Source organism: Panthera uncia (genome assembly GCF_023721935.1).
Source record: "Panthera uncia isolate 11264 chromosome A3 unlocalized genomic scaffold, Puncia_PCG_1.0 HiC_scaffold_11, whole genome shotgun sequence".
NCBI lineage: Eukaryota > Metazoa > Chordata > Mammalia > Carnivora > Felidae > Panthera > Panthera uncia.
Window position 1 is genome coordinate 43,806,925 of NW_026057578.1, and position 18,461 is coordinate 43,825,385.

Genomic DNA, 18,461 nt, shown 5'->3' on the forward strand with positions numbered 1-18,461 from the left:
ATTCATGGCTGTATCCTTAAAACCTTAAGCGGCACCTGGTGCACACTGGCAGAGAAGCATTCAATGAATATTCGTTAAATGAAGGAATAAACCTGTCCCCAGGGCACTCTCTTTGGATCACATAGCAATGGAAGAAACGATGGGGAAATATCCAGAAATACTGTTGACTCAGAGAGGAAAGGAAACCATTTTTACCTCTTTATTTAGAAATGGAAATTTAAGCTAGCTAAAATATGCACATGCATCACTGTGTTTATATGTGCATATAATATACATAGAGGTTAAATTCATATGGCATATATGTAAATCATATACACCTATGCAGAGTATAAGTTGAACATATATTCTTATCCTTGCATGAAGAAAGCCTTACCATTGACTAACAGAAATAGAAATGTTTACATGTGAATGTAGGTAAACACACTTCCACAGGAAAAAGAACACACCAAAATATAGGAATGTTCCTTATTTGCTGCTGCAGTTCCTCAAAATCACTTAAAAAGCACATTTCTGTATCACTGGGTTTGCTGAAGGAGCTCTATTTGTTACATTACATTCCAGATTATACTGATTGAATTTTTAAAAATTTTTTTAATGTTTATTCATTTTTGAGAGACAGAGAGAGAACGTGAGCGGTGGATGGGGCAGAGAGAGAGGGAGACACAGAATCCAAAGCAGGCTCCAGGCTCTGAGCTGTCAGCACAGAGCCCGACGCAGGGCTCGAACTCACAAACCACAAGATCATGACCTGAGCAGAAGTCGGATGCTTAACCGACTGAGCCACCCAGGTTCCCCATACTGATTGAATTTCTGCTGTATGTTTGTTGTTGCAGTGGAGCCATAACTCGCAGAAAGCATCTATATCATGAAACAGAAGACTCTTTTCTAGATATAAGGCCCTAACCAGAGTCAAGTCAGAACTTTCTAAAGCAGCTGAGAGAAGAAAACTCAAAATTCATTGGTGCTAACATGTACTGCTTCCAGCTTTACTTAATATCATTTTCTAAGCTCCTGCAGTCATAAGTTCTGATTTCTTTTTTTGTTTGTTTAATTTTCTGAAGAATTTCTGAAGGATGACAAAGAGCCAGATGGCAGTCATTCCCCTTCCCATTGGTGTATTTCTTTATAACTTTGATGGGGTGTGTGTATTTAAATTGGACCAAGTCTGTCTGTGCAGGGGCCTCAGGAAGACTGGAAGGCCAGTGAGGGAGTCCCCAGAGCCCAAGATGCGTAACTGACATCCCTACATCACAGGATTTAGCAGCACACAGGACTCCAGGATACCTTTGGGATCCAAGGGTCTGACTATGTTCTGGATTCTACAGCATTTGTAAAAATGCTCACAAAAGTCCCCTGACAGCTTTCTTGCTTTGAAATCCAGCCAAACAGTCCCTGGTGTCTGTGGCATTTGTTCCCATCTCGTAGCAGCGAACTGGGAAAGTGCTGGATACCGCTATAAAATTACGAAATAAATTTCATTTAGCAGTTTATTAATCACTGTTCAAAGTGTCATTTTTAAAAATACCTCCTTAACTCTGGTGGGAGTATAAAATGGGACGATCATTTTTGGAAGACTTCTCAACAGTTTCTTAACAAAGTTAGAAAAAACACCCACCCTGTGACTCAGCAGTTCTACTCCTGGGTCTTCAACCAAAGAGAGGTAAAAACATGCCCACCAAAAAAAGTATACAGGAATGCTCATGGCCACGTTAGTTGTAATACTTCAAAACTGGCAACAACCCCAAAGTCCCATCCACAGAAGGATGGATAATAAGTTGTGTATAATAAGACTATACAGCGATCTAAGCGGAATGAATTCCTGACACACTAATGAATCTCAAAAAACATGTTGACTAAAATCATGCACCATGTGATTTTCTTTATTTGAAGGTGGACAACAGGAAAAACTAATCTATGGTGGCAGAGGGTGGAGGATTGACTGGAAAGAGACTCAGGGAACTTTCTGGAAGGTGGAAATGTTCTTTTATCTCCATTGGAGCAGGGAGTATATGCATTTCTTACCAGAGGTATTAGCCCTTAAGCAGGATTGTAATAAAGGCCAAATGAGACCTGATATGGTTGTCAAATCTGAGACGACAAGGAACTTATGGAAATAGAGTCACCAAAATAAGCATTTATGGGTATGCCTGAAACACAGAGCTCAGACAACACAGAGATGATAGGATCAGGTCATCACTGGCCAATCCATCACCTCATCCCTGAAAGCAGGTATTTAGAGAGCCAGAAATCAATGACTAATTTGCAAATTCGTATCAGCTTGAGATACCCCCAAGCAGTATTTTGACAACTTTGAGAGCTTTCAAACCATCTTTCAAGATTTCAGTGAGTTGACAGACAATATTGAGCAATTCCACTAGATGGCGCTGTGACCACTGACACTTTATAATCTTGTAAGGTTGTGTTATCTAATCATGGGGAGAAGAGACCCCAGGCAGACTGGTGGTCTGCCTAGCTCCCCTCCCCCACCTTCACCCCCACCCCCACACACTCCTCTCCCTTTGTGTCTGAGAATCATCCTCATCCTTTCCCACCTGGCCCCATTTGCCAAACCATCCTCCCAGCCCTGTGTGCTCAGAAGTGACATATCTGTCATTTGGGTGCCTAACTAGCAGGTGAGCAGTGGATACCTTTTTTTTTCCTACTGGGTTTTGAACGCCAGGTTTCATGGCTGGTGGAAAGCCATTTGTGTCTTTTATGTAAAGAACAATGTGATAAGGCTTATTTCCCAGGCCATCAATTAGCCTGTAAATGTCAGGGGCAAGCAGCATGGAGGGCTGGTAAAACAGAGAGAGGAAGCTAACTAATGTGCTTTCTGCCTTTTTAATTTTCCCAGCTGGAAAACTGGAAACAGTGAAGTGGGCATTCACCTGGCCACTGAGTTTTGTCTTATACTTCACGGTACCCAACTGCAACAAGCCACGCTGGGAAAAGTGGTTCATGGTGACATTTGCTTCCTCCACGTTATGGATTGCAGCCTTCTCCTACATGATGGTGTGGATGGTGAGTAGACTCAGGACCCCACAGCATTGCTAGATCTCTTTAGAGGGAAAAATGTGCTCCAATCAGAGGGGAATAGGGAGTGGGGTTTCAGCCCAGTAACTGTATCAGTCAGCCATTACCTCAAGAAACTGCCTAACAAACCATCCCTAAACTCAGTGGTTTAGAATCACAAGAATTTATCCTCCTGCTCACATATCTACAGGTTGACTGTGGTTTGAGTCATCTTAGCAGGCACTGACCGACGGAGCAGTTCTCCTTCCAGCTACTGCATGATTATGTTTGGTTCAGGCTGTGGGTGGGTTTCATGTCTACTCCATAGGTTTGCTCATTTTCCTTGGACCCTGTGGCTACCCGGGGAATGTTCTTCTCATAATGGATCATTGAAATGCTAGAGGACTGGTGGAAACATGAGTTGCCTCCTAGGGCCTTGGCTGGTGACTTGTGCCCAACATCAATGGGAGTAGGGAAAATATACTCTGCCTACTCTAGCCGGAAGAACAGCAGAGCCACAAGGCAAAGGGTGTGAAGGAAAGGCATGAAGAATCAGAGAGTAATAATTCCCTCTGTCACAGTCACTTCCCCTAACTGAGTCTCAGTTTACTGTCAACCAGTAAATAAGGTCATTAGACCCGGAGACCACTCAAGGGTCCTTTCTGAAGCTAAAATAATGATTCAAGGACTGGCATTGGTTGTGGGGCTATGGCTCAAAAGAGCCTCTGCCCCAAAGCCATTTTAAGGCAACACAACCATCCAGAGTGCATTGCCCATTTACAACTCTGCTTTTTAACTGGGGAGCAAACCTAGTCCAGTCAGAGTTAGGCAGAGATGAAAAGCTGTGACAAAACTGCTCAAATTTAAATTAATCTGGTTCAAACATTGAACAGAACTGTAATATAAATTCTGGAGAATTAAACCCAAGATCTAGGGGCGCCTAGGTGTCTCAGCTGGTTGGGCATCAACTTCAGCTTGGGTCATGATCTCACATTTCGTGGGTCTGAGCCCCACGTCGGGCTCTGGGCTGACATCTCAGAGCCTGGAGCTGCTTTGGATTCTGTGTCTCCCTCTCTCTCTGCCCGTCCCTTGCTTACTCTCTCTCTGTCTCTCTCTCAAAACTAAATAAACATTAAATCCAAGGGCTAAAAAAAAAAAAAGGTTCTGAAGAGATTATTTTGGAAATCATGGCAAATTTGTAAACCTGACGGTTAACTCACAAATTATCCCTTGCCTTCAACATCAACAGATAATTTTTTTTTGTTTATTTACTTTTGAGAGAGGGAGACAAAGACAGAGTGTGAGCAGGCAAGAGGGAGGGGCAGAAAGAGGGAGACACAGAACCTGAAATAGGCTTCAGGCTCTGAGCTATCAGCACAGAGCCCAAGGCGGGTCTCAAACTCACAAACCGCTAGATCGTGACCTGAGCTGAAGTCAGATGCTTGACTGACTGAGCCACCCAGGCACCCCTGCAGATAATTTTTTTCTAACCCAAATCTTGTAGGGTTTCTCCCCCATGCAGGATTCATTGATGTTTTTATTTGATATATTCTTTGGGTGCCGTCTCTGTTCGAGTTTGGGGAATAGTTTTGGTGTTCCTAACCTCCAGGTGCTAGCTGGTTTTCCCAGGTCCACCAACCTGCAAGCCTACCAAGCGACCTGGAGTTGCCCCTCCTGTTTTCTTCCTTCCACCCTGGTGGAGGTTCTAAGAAGTTCTGAGAAATGGCCAAGAGTAAGGGAGAACACAAGGAGAAATACAAGACTTGGTCCCAGCTCCCTGGAGAATCGGTTCCCCAAACTCCAGACAAAACCGCAAACCTGGTAATAATGACACTAGCAAGAGCAGGAACCCCAGCTCTGTTCCAGGCCAAATGCCACTGAGCCAAACCGGTCCCTGCAGGGACCTAGCTGAGGGTTAAGAAGGGAGAAACACAGCTTGGCCAGCTCCATTTCACAAAAGGTCCCTGGGAACAAGTGCATCTCACTTTCCTCCCTGGAGAGTGGGAGACAGAGAGCCCCAAGGCCGTCCCCAAATCAGTCCTGCACTGAATGGACATCAAGGGCATTTTCTGGTTTGAGAGGAAGAAGCCAGGTATCCCAGCGGTTTACCATCCCCCAAACCTTTGGATGGGGAAGGAGCAACTGTGACCTTTGGAGCCAAGTCAGGGATAGGTGTCTCTTACAGTGGGGCTGAGAGGCCAGGTAGAGCTGAAAAGAGAGTGTGCTACTTACAACACATGGTTTGCATTTCTCTTAATTTTCTGGAAAGTGAAGGCGCTCAGGTGGCATCGTGAAATGACCTAATCATCTCCGCTCCTGTGGATGGACCTCTCCTTAGGTCAACATACGGGAATTGCTTTCTTTTACCAGTTGCCTCCATTTTACCACTGGCCCTCAACAGCTAGCCTCTCCAACTCCCTGCCTATTTCCCCTCCCCCCTCTGGAAATCAGGGGCCAAGAATGGGCACATTTGCGTAATGCAGGCACTGCCTGGGTAGCACCTGTTTCCGCCTTCTGGCTTAACCCCTTCTATGCAAATGGTGGTGCTGCCTGTGGAGAGGAGCCTGGCTGTCCCCAGCCTTCCTTGAGCATTGCCTCTGCTTCCCATCTGAAGAGTGGAGGTAATCTAGCACCTACCCTGTAGGTTTGTTGTGAAACTTTAACAAGTTAAAACCGTGAACATCACTTAGCACGGTTTCTGAGTATTAAATCAATCAACATAAGCGAGTATAGTGTGGCTGTTGTTCCCACGCTTAAGGTTCTTGTGAATTCCAGTTGTGCAGCTTGGAACTCAGATACCTAAATTCCCGGCACAGGATGGCAGTCATCCATTCTGGGTTTCTTTCCCAGGACCAGTCTGAGTTTAAATATTCTGTCCCAATATCACCTTTTCCCAGAAACTGTTTCTCCTGTCTCGAGATGGCTGCCTCGCCTGAAAGGAACATGTATAAAACACCAGTCTTTGGTTGGAAAACTTGGGCTTCATCACCGCACCCCGGTCCCCTGACCTGCAGTCCTGGTCTGCTCCATGAAATGTTCTTGGCCCTCTGCATTGATACAGAGAGCGGGCATTTCTCCCTGGGCAGACTAGCCAGACTGCAACCTTTTCTGTTTGTCAGGCAGAGGATCCACAAGTGGGTGGGGCTGGCACCGGCTCCCTGCTCACCACCTCTTCCTGCCTCATCCAGGTCACAATCATTGGATACACGCTGGGGATTCCTGATGTCATCATGGGGATCACCTTCCTGGCAGCTGGAACCAGTGTGCCTGACTGCATGGCCAGCCTCATCGTGGCCAGACAAGGTGAGGCCTCCAGTTAGATGGGGGCAGGGATAGGGGAGGAAGGAAGGCCTCCCTATGGGCAGGAAGAGCTTTGGGGGATCCACATGGTAGTTACCAGGGTGATGGGTGACTTCAGTGCTGTGTTGGTCAAAAAGCTAACTGGCATCAAAAGAACAGGGAAATAAGCCAGAAGATCTACCCTTAAGAAAGGCAGAGATGTTTTCTAGGTAGCACCCAGAACCTCTTCTGAAGGTTGTATTACCATTCTTCTATTATTAAAAATAGTAATAAATGTAATATAGCTAACCTTTGCTGAGTGCCACACACTGAGCAAAGCAGTTTAGGTATTGTTATCTTATTTAATTTAAACAACTCCATGGGGTAGGGAAAATCATATGCCCATTTTATGAATTAGGGAAACTGAGGCTTAGAGAAGGCAGACTCCATGACCTAAGGTCTGCCCAGCTGCAGTACCCTCGACAGTGATGGTTGCCACAGGTCAGTCATCAGTGTATGGCCCACCCTCCGCTCCTTCAAAACCAAGCTCACAGGTGGACGCCCCTTCCAGATGGCCATGCCCTTCCCTAGCACCACTCTAATTTATATGCCTGATTTGTGCTAGACGGCATTTGTTTTCAACAAACACAATGTGCAGCCGTAACACTTAGCATAGTATCCTCTAGATGTACTCACTAAATTTTGCTGATTTCATTTATTCATTCATTCATTTATTCATTCATTTAGAGAGAGACAGAGACAGAGAGAACATGAGCGAGGGAGGGGCAGAGAGAGAGAAAGACAGAGAATCCCAAGCAGGCTCCACACGGTCAGCAGGCAGAGTCCAACGTGGGGCTGGAACTCATGAAACCATGAGATCATGACCTGAGCAGAAATCAGGAGTTAGATGCTTAACCCACTGAGCCACCTCGGCACTCCACATTATTTTTTCTTAATAGTACTCAATTATTTAGAAGAATTGAGAACAGTGTAGAGCAGTTGGGAGATGGTACTAAAATATATGGATTGGTGAGCTCATGAGAGGTTTAACAGAACTATCAAGTTTATTCCTTTCTAGAAGGGTGTTTCAGAATCTTTGGAACTCTATTTGGTGTTTGGAATCATTCCCATTTAGCCAGTGGTCATGTTTGAAGTAAAGGTCAACAGCTCACTAGAATGTGCATCTCATTCTATTCTGTTCTTGTCATATTCCATTCCATTGTATGCAAAAATGCATATGCTGTTGAAAATACAGGTGATGGCCTGGGAAGGGAATCACCTAGCAAATGAGCTAGTAGACCTACCAGCTAAGTCTCTGGCTATCAGACCAAAGGGTTGGGAGAGTCCCTCTGGGGTGCCCTGTCCTACCCTGAGATCTCCTTTCTAACTCAAGTGACCTCTCATCCTCGCAGGCATGGGAGACATGGCTGTGTCCAACTCCATTGGGAGCAACGTGTTTGATATCCTCATTGGCCTTGGTCTCCCATGGGCCCTGCAGACCCTGGCTGTGGATTATGGATCCTATGTAAGTGGGTTTTCTCTGTGATTTCTCTTTAAATCTAGGGCTACACGGACACTGTTTTCAGGGCAAAGGAGATGCGGTATTACTAATATCGAGGGGTAAACGAACTCTTTCTTATCCAAGTCCTTCCAAAGTCAGGCTTGTGGGCACATTCAGGACTCAAGAACAGAACTGGCAAACCTTTTCTGTAAAGGGCCAGATTGTGATACATCAGGCTTTGAGGGCCAAACAGTCTCTATCACAACCATCCACCCCTACTGCTGTGTAGCCTGAAAGCAGCCAGAGACAACGTGTAAATTAATGAGCATGGCTGTGCAAATAAAACTTTATGTATAGAAACAGAAATTTCAATTCCATATAATTTTTATATGTCATGATACATGATCTATGATTCTCTCCATTTTTTTCAACTAGTGAAAAGCATAAAAATCATTCTTAACTCATGGGTTATGCAAAAACAGGAGGTGGGCCAGATTTGGCCCATGGGCCATCATCTGCCAACCCCTGTCTAGTGTATTTGTTTTACAGGCAAAATAATTTTATTTGTGAAGGAAGGGACACAAAATATAATAGACCCTCTCTGTCAGGGATCTGGTGACAGACTGTGAGGCGATGGCCTCCGTGCTCTTTCTCAAGCCTGAGCTAATTGTGACCTCAGGTAGATTTGCAGGTGAGCGACCCGGAGGGTCTGGCACTCTTTCCCATTCTTTGAAAATGTTCCCCCTCTGCTGATGGCACCACTGTCCTCGACACTGTCTGAGGACTGAGGGAGAAACTACAATTCAAGATTTTTGCCTGGACACAGGAAGAAAAGGGTAGCATGCCTCCAAAGTGTTTACACCCAACCCAGTGCTGAGTGCCTCTCTCAGTGTGTTACTGAGCATTACCTTAGTTTAGCTGCAAAATTTGTTCAGTAATTGTATATCCTGCAGAAAATCCTGCGGCTCAGACGAGGGTTGTCATCAAAGTTGTTTGACAGATGGCCGTTTCAACTAGGGAAGGTGTGTCCAGCCAGTTACAATGAAATCAAAATTCATACAGAAAGTCTACGTGTTTTTGGTTCATATAAAATTACCTGTTGACTGAGAGATTTCATCAGAGAATAAAGATAAGCATAAGGGGATGGAAAGAAGCAGAATATGTTCTAAGGAGTGGAGATCTCTTCTATTTTGTCAGTGAAATTGGGTAATGATGTGGTGAGAGAGGCCACATTACCTTGGGGGGAAGCTGGTTTTTGGAGATGAAATCTAAATAACTAGAGAGAACCAGCCATGGAGAAATGGGCAGGGCAGGGCATTCCAGGCAAAAGGAACAGTCAGTGCAAAGGCCCTGAGGCAGAGACGCACTTGGCATGTTGGAGAATGTCATGCTTATTCAAAATCATTCCTGGCCTTGAGCCCAGGAATAAGGACCACCAAGCCTTGACTGATTGTAATGTAAACAGATACATATCCACCAGAAAGGCCAATTCTTCAGTAGCCCCCAAACAGTGTACCCTGAACATCATACTTCCCAAGCTACCTGCCACCTCTGACATTGTTTAGAGCCAAGCTAGCGCCCCTCAGAATCACTGTCCCTGAAGATGCCCTATATTTCCCCTCCTGCAGACTACTCTGCCTCAGATGCGCATACCTTATCACTCGTCCCATTTGAAATGATGTCCCTTCTTCCAGGGGTCTCTATTGCCCTTTCATTCAGGATTCCTTTCTGGACCCCACCACTAAATGGGATCCCTGCACACCCTTTGTTTTTATCTCACTCGTGGCCCTTGAACTTGGCTTCATCTTATTACATGTTAAGTGATGAATGTAGAAGAGACACTGAAGAAGTGTCCTCCAGGTTGGCCCCTGAAAGGACATCATAAATTGGATAGTCACAGGATTCCAGACAATATTTCTAAGATTTTTATGAGTGACACTGTTGTCAGTTAGGCACTTATGAAGAGACTCACATCAACCAGATTCCAAGAGTTTGATGTATGTGCTAGAATGTCAACAGATGGTAGTAAGATATGTAAGTGCAAGATAGAAAGCATACTTATTCTGGACAATTTGTGTTCTGTTTTCCTAGGTGAAGACCTTATGTAGGAGGTAGTTTGGTTTTTGGTTTTGGTTTTTGGGTTTTTTTTGTGTGTGTTTCTTTTTTTCCTTAGACTTCTTTATCTATTTTGAGAGAGAGAGAGAGAGAGAGAGAGTATGCCCGTGTGCATGCATGTGAAGGTGAGGGGCAGAGAGAGAGGGGGAGAGAGAATGTTAAGAAGGCTCCATGCTGTCAGCACAGAGCCCAGCACAGGGCTTGATCCCCTGAACTGTGAGATCATGACCTGAACCCAAATCGAGTCAGATGCTTAACTGGACTGGGTCACCCAGGCCCCTGTGTTTACAGTTTCTTTTTAAATTTTTTTTAATGTTTATTTAGTTTTCAAAGAGAGAGAGAGGGCAAGCAGGGGAGGAGAAGAGAGAGAGGGAGACACAGAAACTGAAGCAGGCTCCAGGCTCTGAGCTGCCAGCACAGAGCCCAATGCAGGGCTCAAATCCATGAACTGTGCAATCATGACCTGAGCCAAAGTCCAGTGTTTAACCAACTGAACCACCCAGGTGCCCCTGTTTCTTTCTTTTTTTTTTTTAAGTATAGTTGACACACAATGTTACATTAGTTTCAGATGTACAAAGTAGTGATTTGACAAATCTATACATCATGCTATGCTCACCACAAGTGTAATGACCATACAATACTATGACAATACCATTGACTATATTCTCTTATGCTGTACTTTTCATCCCCATGACTTCTTCATTCCATAACTAGAGCCTGTACCTCCCATGGGTGGGAGGTATTTAGGGAGCCCCATGACTACCCACAAGTTCAGTGACTCACCAGGAGTATTCACAGGACTTAGTAGCAGATTTTAGTCGTGGCCAAGGTTTATTATTATAGCAAAGGATATGGAGTAAAAGCAGCAGAAAAGCGAAATGCATCAGGAAAAATCCAGAGAGGTCAGATGCACGCACAAATTCCTGCCCCACCAGGTCACATAAGACATGCTTTCTCTCTAGCAGCAACCTGTACGGACATGTGTGAGATATCTCTATCCAGGGCAGTTCACTGGAATTTGAGACTTTTATGGAGTGCTGGTCAGGTAGACACATTCCTGCTCAGTATACAGCCATGATAGCAAAATTCAGAATTCCAGCATAGACCCCAGATATACATCATAAAGCTCGCTAAACAATCCTGACAAGCTGGTACAGCATGCCCCATTGCTTTGGGAGCACAAAACAACATCATTCATCAGTAACACAAAGAACATTCCAAGGACCGCATTCTTGGGGATTGGCTGAGGATCTGTCATCATTCTAGGCTCCCCTAGAGGCATGCAAGGATTAAGTAACCAGACCTGCTGCCTTAACACATTCTGCATAGAAGATCAAATGAGAATTTATGTGTTAGAGTAAGTATCACTACTACTATATGTATCATAAACAACCCCAACACTTCACTGGGGCAGCCCAAGAAACATTTATTTCTTCCTCCAAATCCCCTGCAGATATTTCCATCCTGGCAGCTCCCATGGCTCTTCAGACAGAGACTCAGAGTGGGGCTTGTTTCATCCTGTGGTTCTACCATCCCGGAGTCCTTCTCCAATAGACACACAGGAAGCAGAGGAAGCAAGGGCATGGGATATTATGCAGATGGTTTTGTGATGAGGACTGAAGGTCGTATATGTCCTCTCTGCTCCCACCCATTGTGTAGATAAGTCAAACATTCCCACCTAGATGCAAGAAGGATCCAGGACACTTGTTTAGCTGTGCATCCAGGAAGGAGAGGCAATGAAGATGTCAGTGGACACTAGCAGTCTCTAAAGTCTGGAGTGTCTGGTTGTGAGTGGGGGCCAAACAAGAAAGAGGATTTAATGGACAACCTTTTACAGGAGCCGTTGAGTTGCTATTGTCTGAGGCATCAGCTCGTATCATAGGGCTCTTCTCCCTGTCATGACAGCCATCCTGGGGCACACTGACCAATCCTGCCTCTTTGAGCTCCTTTTTCTGAGTCATATGTGGACCCTCCCCCTCCCAGTTAATACATCTTTCCTTTGACCACGTTGAGAACATATTATTGATTATATCGAATCTCTCTCATTAAAGTAGCTGCTTCCTTAAATCACAAATCACCTTGCTTCTCTTTCGCCATTCCTCAATCTCCTGGGTTTTTCTACAGTCGAGTCACCTTAACTTGACTTTGTTTTTCCTTTTTTCTGATTATCAAAATAGCACATGGTCTTCATTGAAAATCAGAGAAACCAATGCCAGAAAACTCTGGAGCAGTTTCTGCCCAGTAGAACTTTCTGTAATGATGGAGCTGTTGTATGTTGTACTGTCAAATATAGTAACCACTAGCTCCATGAGACTTTTAAGAACTTGAAATGTGGCTCGTTCAAGGGAAGACTTGGAGTTTTTTCTTTTCATTTTATTTTAATTAATTTCAATTTACACAGCCACATGTGGCTTGTGGCTGCCCATGAGACTGCAGGTTCAGAGGATGAGATAAAAATCATGCATAATATGATCTGTAAGTATCAGTTCTCAATATTTCTGCATGTTTTCCTTTCCATATTGGTTTATATAGCTGACACTCCACTCTACAGTTATGTGCATTGCTTTTTATACTCCTCATTATATCAAACATCATATCAAGATTTCCTTAAAAGCTCACTAGAAACATCATCTTTAAAGGCAACTTCATATTCTTTACTTATACCAAAATTTCCTTAACCATGCTGCTGTTAGACACATCTTGCCTCAAGATTTTCACTGTTATAAATAATGATGCAACACACATCTCTGTAAATCATTCTTATAGATTCTAGACATCTAAAAAAAAAAACTCTACATAAAACTGTATTTACATTTGAGGCTATTTTCCCAAAGCTGGAATTGTTATAAAGAATATGAACACCTTGAAGTTCTTTATTTGTGCCTAATTGTTTCTTGCAAATGGCAATATTCCTTACATTTTCATTTGTCCTTGTTTCATTCCTGAGATTTGGAGGACAGCTTCATGGCACCCTCACATTCTTTTTAAAAAAAAAAAAAAAAAAACAGGCGTTACCCTGACATTCTGACCAGAGGAAGCCGTATGAGGGCGAGCTTCCTTGCGGCACATAGTATGGGCATGTACATACTTGAGCCATGAAAAGAGTGTTGAATATAACGTGAATAGCACAACATAACTTCCTCTGAAGTGCTACTAGGGACCCTCTATCGTTACTCAGTCACACTCAGCCTTGGGTGTCTCCCTCCCTCCAGAGATTCTCGCTTTGCTAAATGCAATGCTCTGTCTCTCATTTCCCGGTCCGTCTTTAGATCCTATCTTCATCAGCACCCCATCTCTGCCTGGTTTCTGTGCACCTTAACCCAGCTCAGAGCACTGGATGTGGATCTGTTGAGTTCACCAGCAGATCCATCTGGTGTGTTCCCCTGTTGCATTTCCCCACTTGTCAGAGTTATAAAGAAGTAAAATTCAGACCTGTGTGAATTTCAACTGCTTTTTGTTTCCTCTGGTGAAGACCAGAGAATAGTGGCTAAAGAGCGGGCAGCAGGGGGCACCAGGGTGGCTTAGGCAGTTGAGCAACTGACTGGCTCAGGTCATGATTTCATGGTTCATGAGTTCAAGCCCCACATCAGGCTCACTGCTGTCAGCATGGAGCCTGCTTTGGATCCCCTGTTCCCTTCTCTCTCTCCCCCCCCCCCCCCGCATTGGCATTCTCTCTTAAAAATAAATAAATAAATAAAATAGTTTTGAAAAAAAAGCAGGCAGCAAAAAGATGAAAAGAAATGGTGTTCTAAATAACCTGGAAAACTGATCCATATATAATAGACTTTTACCATATGGACTCTCTCCAGGGAGGGATTGACAGGAGCAGGAGACGCAAATCCTTCCAGTGTACCAAAGATCCATTGTGGTTATTTTTTTCTTTACTGTGGTTAGAGGGTGCAATCATATAATGTGAAAGCAAAGCCTTTCAACCAACAACAACAATAACAACTCAGAATTCGTCCTGTAAATGAACCAGTTCCTCCCCATCAGCTTTGAAATCTCCCTGACTGAACGTGGATATCAGGCCTGAAATCCCAACTTAGCAAGGCACATTGTCTGCCATAAATGAGCCCTGATATCTGCCCGCCTTTCCTGTCCTTCTGAAATTCTCCCAACACTCTTCAAAGAACAGAAAATTAAACATAATTCTCACTCAGTAACACCCACAGTCATGAAAACATATGCTTTTCAGGTTCCTGACTTTAGTGACAGGGTGACATCATGAAGACAGAAATTCAGGCCCTATTAGATTTTTAGTCCAAATTCATGTTTTCCATCTGTACATGACATAATTGGGTCACTTTGGTCATTCTGCTGGGATTGTGCACATCGAATCCTGTGGTTGAAGATCACCCTTAACTGAAGTAAAGGGGAAAAGATAGGAGAAGAAACAGGCCACTTCTGTGATCAACAGGCATGGCACACAAGAGAGTGCTCCTGGGGGAAATGTTTGCTCAGAAAACTGGAGAAAGATGTGTCATGTTGCATTTTCTTCCAAATGCTTCTATTTCTGTACTCCATCCCAGAGAGATCTTCATTTTATTTCCAGGATACAGACATCCAATGTAGTGCTCTCTTTTGAAAGCACAAAATCAGTAATATAATCTATAAACAGTTTATGAATCGCAGGGAAATCAAAATTTTTGTATATGGTGTGAGGTAGGGGTGCAGCTTCATTCTTTAGAATGTGGACATATGGTTGTTTCAGCACCATATGTTGAAAAGATTTCATTTTGAACTTTTAAAATTCAAAGGAAAATATTTGTTAACTTATTTTTTATTTTTTTAATTAAAATTTTTTTTAAATTTACTTATTAGAGAGAGGAAGAGAGAGAGGGAGAGAGAGAGAATCCCAAGCAGGTTCTGCACTGCTAGTGCAGAGCCCCATGTGGGCTCAAATTCATGAACAGTGATATCATGACCCGAGCTATATCCAAGAGTTGGACGCTTAACCAACTGAGCCACCCAGGAATCCCTCTTGTATTTATTTATTTTTTTATTTGAGTATAGTTGACATACAACATTACTTTAGTTTCAGGCATACAACTTAATGGTTTGACAAGTTTATACATAATGCCTTGTTCACCACAAATGTAGCCACCATCTGTCCCATTACATTGCTATTACAATATCATTGACTGTATTCCTTATGCTCTGCCTTTTATTCCTGTGGCTTACTCAGTCCATGTATATATATACACATATACACACTACATCTTCCTTATTGATTCATCTATTGATGGACACTTAGGTTACTTCCATGTCTTGGCTATTGTAAATAATACTACATTAAACATGGGGGTGCATATATCTTTTTAAGTTAGTGTGCTTGTTTTCTCTGTATAAATATCCAATATTGGAATTGCTGGATAATGTGGTATTTGGATTTTTTATTTTTTTTTGAAGAACTTCAATACTGTTTTCCACAGTGGCTGCACCAACCATGCACAAGGATACCGTTTTCTCCACCTCCTTGCTAATACTTGTCATTTCTTGTCTTGTTGATTTTAGCCATTCCGACAGATGTGAGGTGATACCTCATTACTGTTTTGATTTGCACTTCCCTAATAATGGGTGATGTTGAACATCTTTTCATGTGTCTATTGGCCATCTGCATGTCTTTGGAAAGATGTCTACTTATTTTTCAGTAATATTCACAACTTAGGGGCTATTAGGAAGCCAATGGTTATATATGATTAAGACTGTGTAGTCTAGAATCTTGTATTTTATAAGTAGTAAAATCTTATCAGGAAAATTTTTGAGCCTATGTCAGAAACTAAAAGGTAAATGGTCAAGAAGCAGGGAAGGACAGCCAGGTGAGCTGAATTAAGGAGGGACAGAGTAACAAAACCATCCTCAGAGCCTAGTGGCTTTCTTTAAAATGCTGTGGGTTTTTTTGTATTTTACTCAGATAGTTTGATCTCTTTGATTGAGAGGGCATCCAACAAGGAGGAAATCCTGTAAGCAAAAGAATACTCTGAGTCCCTACGACATACCTAGGTCTCTAGCCCTTCCGTTTGCTGCCCAGATACAGCCTCATGCTGCAGATGTGTAATAATCTCTTCTCCATGTCCCTGTTGATCCATTCTGTTTCCTACCTTGTCTGATGGTTAGGTACCCACATCATCTGTCTTCTACTAGAGTCTGAGTGTAGGACCATGTCCACTTTGTGTTTGCCATTCACACTGCACCCTTTACCATCATGCACATAGTGGGACATTTTACTTGTTTAAATAGAGAATAAATTTTATTTTCTCAATGGTAGGGGCAAGAAACTCCATATACATCAATAGCTCCTGAGAGCTTTGCCATATTTCACCTCAGGTAAAAAATTTATATTCATGGTGGTGATTCTGAGTCATCAAGAAAAAGTGATGAAATATTTTCATCAAAAACAGTTGCTGGCCTATAGAGAGGTGGACTTCAATTTTCTGGGAGACTTCACTTGTACAGAATACATCTTTGCCTAGTCATGGTAGACCAAAATAGTGGCCCAGGATTTTGCCCAACCAACCTGTGTCTTTTTGTTTTCCTAGAATCTAGGAGTCCCAGAACATAGCCATCTAGAACCAGAGCACCTCACAGAAGGGGTAAAAGGGCCATTACAAGAGGCTTCTCTGGTTCTTTCTCCAGTTCATCTTTCAGGTGTTGGCTTAGATGTTTACTGTAATCTCCCAAGCTTGGGTCAGGTGTCATTCCTGTATTTTTGAGCAGTTCTCATCATAGCTTACTTTTTTCCCTTTGTCTGAGTCTCCCCCAGACACATGTTCTCCCTTAGGGCAAGGATTGTACCCGTCTTGTGCATTTGTTGTTTCCTCCATGCCTGGTGGTGGTGCCTGGTACTTAGAATTTGCTCAACAAGTGTTTGTTGGATGAATGGCTGCATGGCTGCATGGCTGCATGGCTGCATGGCTGCATGGATGGATGGATAGATGATCCTAAACTTTACCACCTGGGGTGATGAAAGACATGTGAGCAGAACAGAATGAAGGAAAAGCCTGACCTGAGAAGAGAGCGGGGATGGGGGGTGGGGGTGGGAAGAAAACAGCAATAAGAATAGCTTAACATTAATTGACCTACTATGTGCCAGGCACTCTAGGGACACCGTGCCCACATGGCCTCATCTAATCCTGACTATAGCTAAATGAGGCAAGGATTATTTCTTCAGCCAGCACTTATTGTGCAGCTGCTATGTGTGAAGAACTTGGCAAAGTTCTGGAAACACAGAACGAACTGGGTAGAATAGACCCTCCCCGTTAGAACATGCACCAGGGTTGGGGGAGACAGACAGTCCATTAGTGAGCGCGCTAACTTGGGAGAGCAAAAGCCTTATGAAGACAATGATATCATAGAATGGGCAGCACGTGTCACTTTGGATTTGTTGGACAGGAGGTGGGTTCCATGCCGAGGAGGGAATAATAAAAAAAGAGCTGGGTATCTGAAGGGCAGGGGGAGCATTTTAGAAAGAGGGGACTGCAAATGCCAAGGCATTGAAGCATGCTGTATCTGATAATAGAAGGAAAGCCAGGCAATAGAAATGCAGGGGTGAGGTTTACAGGGGTAATGGGTTTCATTCTAAGTGCACTGCTGTCCCAAGTCCTCTTCTGGAGATCAAACTACCAAGGTTCAGAGAGATTGTCACAGCCAGTAATAGGCAGAGAGAAGACAGTGAGACTTTTTTCTCTCTGCAAAACACCAGAGACCAAAGCAGCAGGGAGGAGAATATCGCCCAGAGCAAATGGTGCCACAGTGCTGCCATGTACAGCTGAGGGCACAGAGGTATGAGGGACATTGCTGGGGTAGGATTTTAGACCAGATCCATCCCTGAGTTTGAATCTTTGCTAGAAGGGAGAATAGGGTCTGCCTATAAGGCTAAAGTGAGCTCTGCAAGCTTCACGTAAAGAAAGAAGGACCTGGGGGGGTGCCTGGGTGGTTCAGTCAGTTCAGCGTCCAGCTCTTGATTTAGGCTCAGGTCATGATCTCGTGGTTTCATGGGTTTGAGACCCATGTCGGGTTCTGTGCACTGACCTCTCAGAGCCTGCTTGGGACCCTCTCTCCCTCTCTTTCTGTTCCTTCCCTGCTTGCACTTTCTCTGTCTCAAAAAAAAAAGAAGAAAAGAAAAAAGAAAAGAAAAGGAAGGAAGGAAGGAAGGAGGAAGAAAGAAAGAAAGGGAAGAAAGAGAATGAAGGAAGAGTAGGAAGGAAGAAGGAAGGAAGGACCTGGAGGAAAAAGACCACTCCTCACCCCAAGATTCCTATTCTATACGTTCCAGAGTGATTGTGGCAGCTAAAATCCTCGCTTCCCTAGGCTATGGTTCATTATATGTCTACAGTGGTTTCCCAACTAAAGGTTGGAGGAAACATTCTGGATCCTTCCATGAGGATTACCCCCATTTATTCAGTCCCTGGGTCCCCACCTGGCTTTCATCAGGCCCCTCTATGCAGTCCCCAATGCCCAGCCACATTTGGGGGCTCTGTATAACCTCACGCCACAATACAGAACTCTCTTGGAAAAATAGTTCCAGGCTCATGAAAAAAGCACAAACTTAAGG

At 43.7% G+C, this 18,461-nt stretch overlaps 1 protein-coding gene across 2 annotated transcripts in view; it reads left to right on the top strand.

Annotated features, from left to right (window-relative positions):
* The window catches only part of SLC24A3 (solute carrier family 24 member 3), a 480,576-nt gene that overhangs the window by 445,585 nt on the left and 16,530 nt on the right, over window positions 1–18,461 (top strand). For both annotated transcript variants that reach the window (XM_049651202.1, XM_049651201.1), the window contains exons 13-15: window positions 2,855–3,021; window positions 6,201–6,315; window positions 7,704–7,816. In XM_049651202.1, the coding sequence (XP_049507159.1) occupies window positions 2,855–3,021; window positions 6,201–6,315; window positions 7,704–7,816 (395 nt within the window). The remainder of the gene's footprint in view (window positions 1–2,854; window positions 3,022–6,200; window positions 6,316–7,703; window positions 7,817–18,461) is intronic.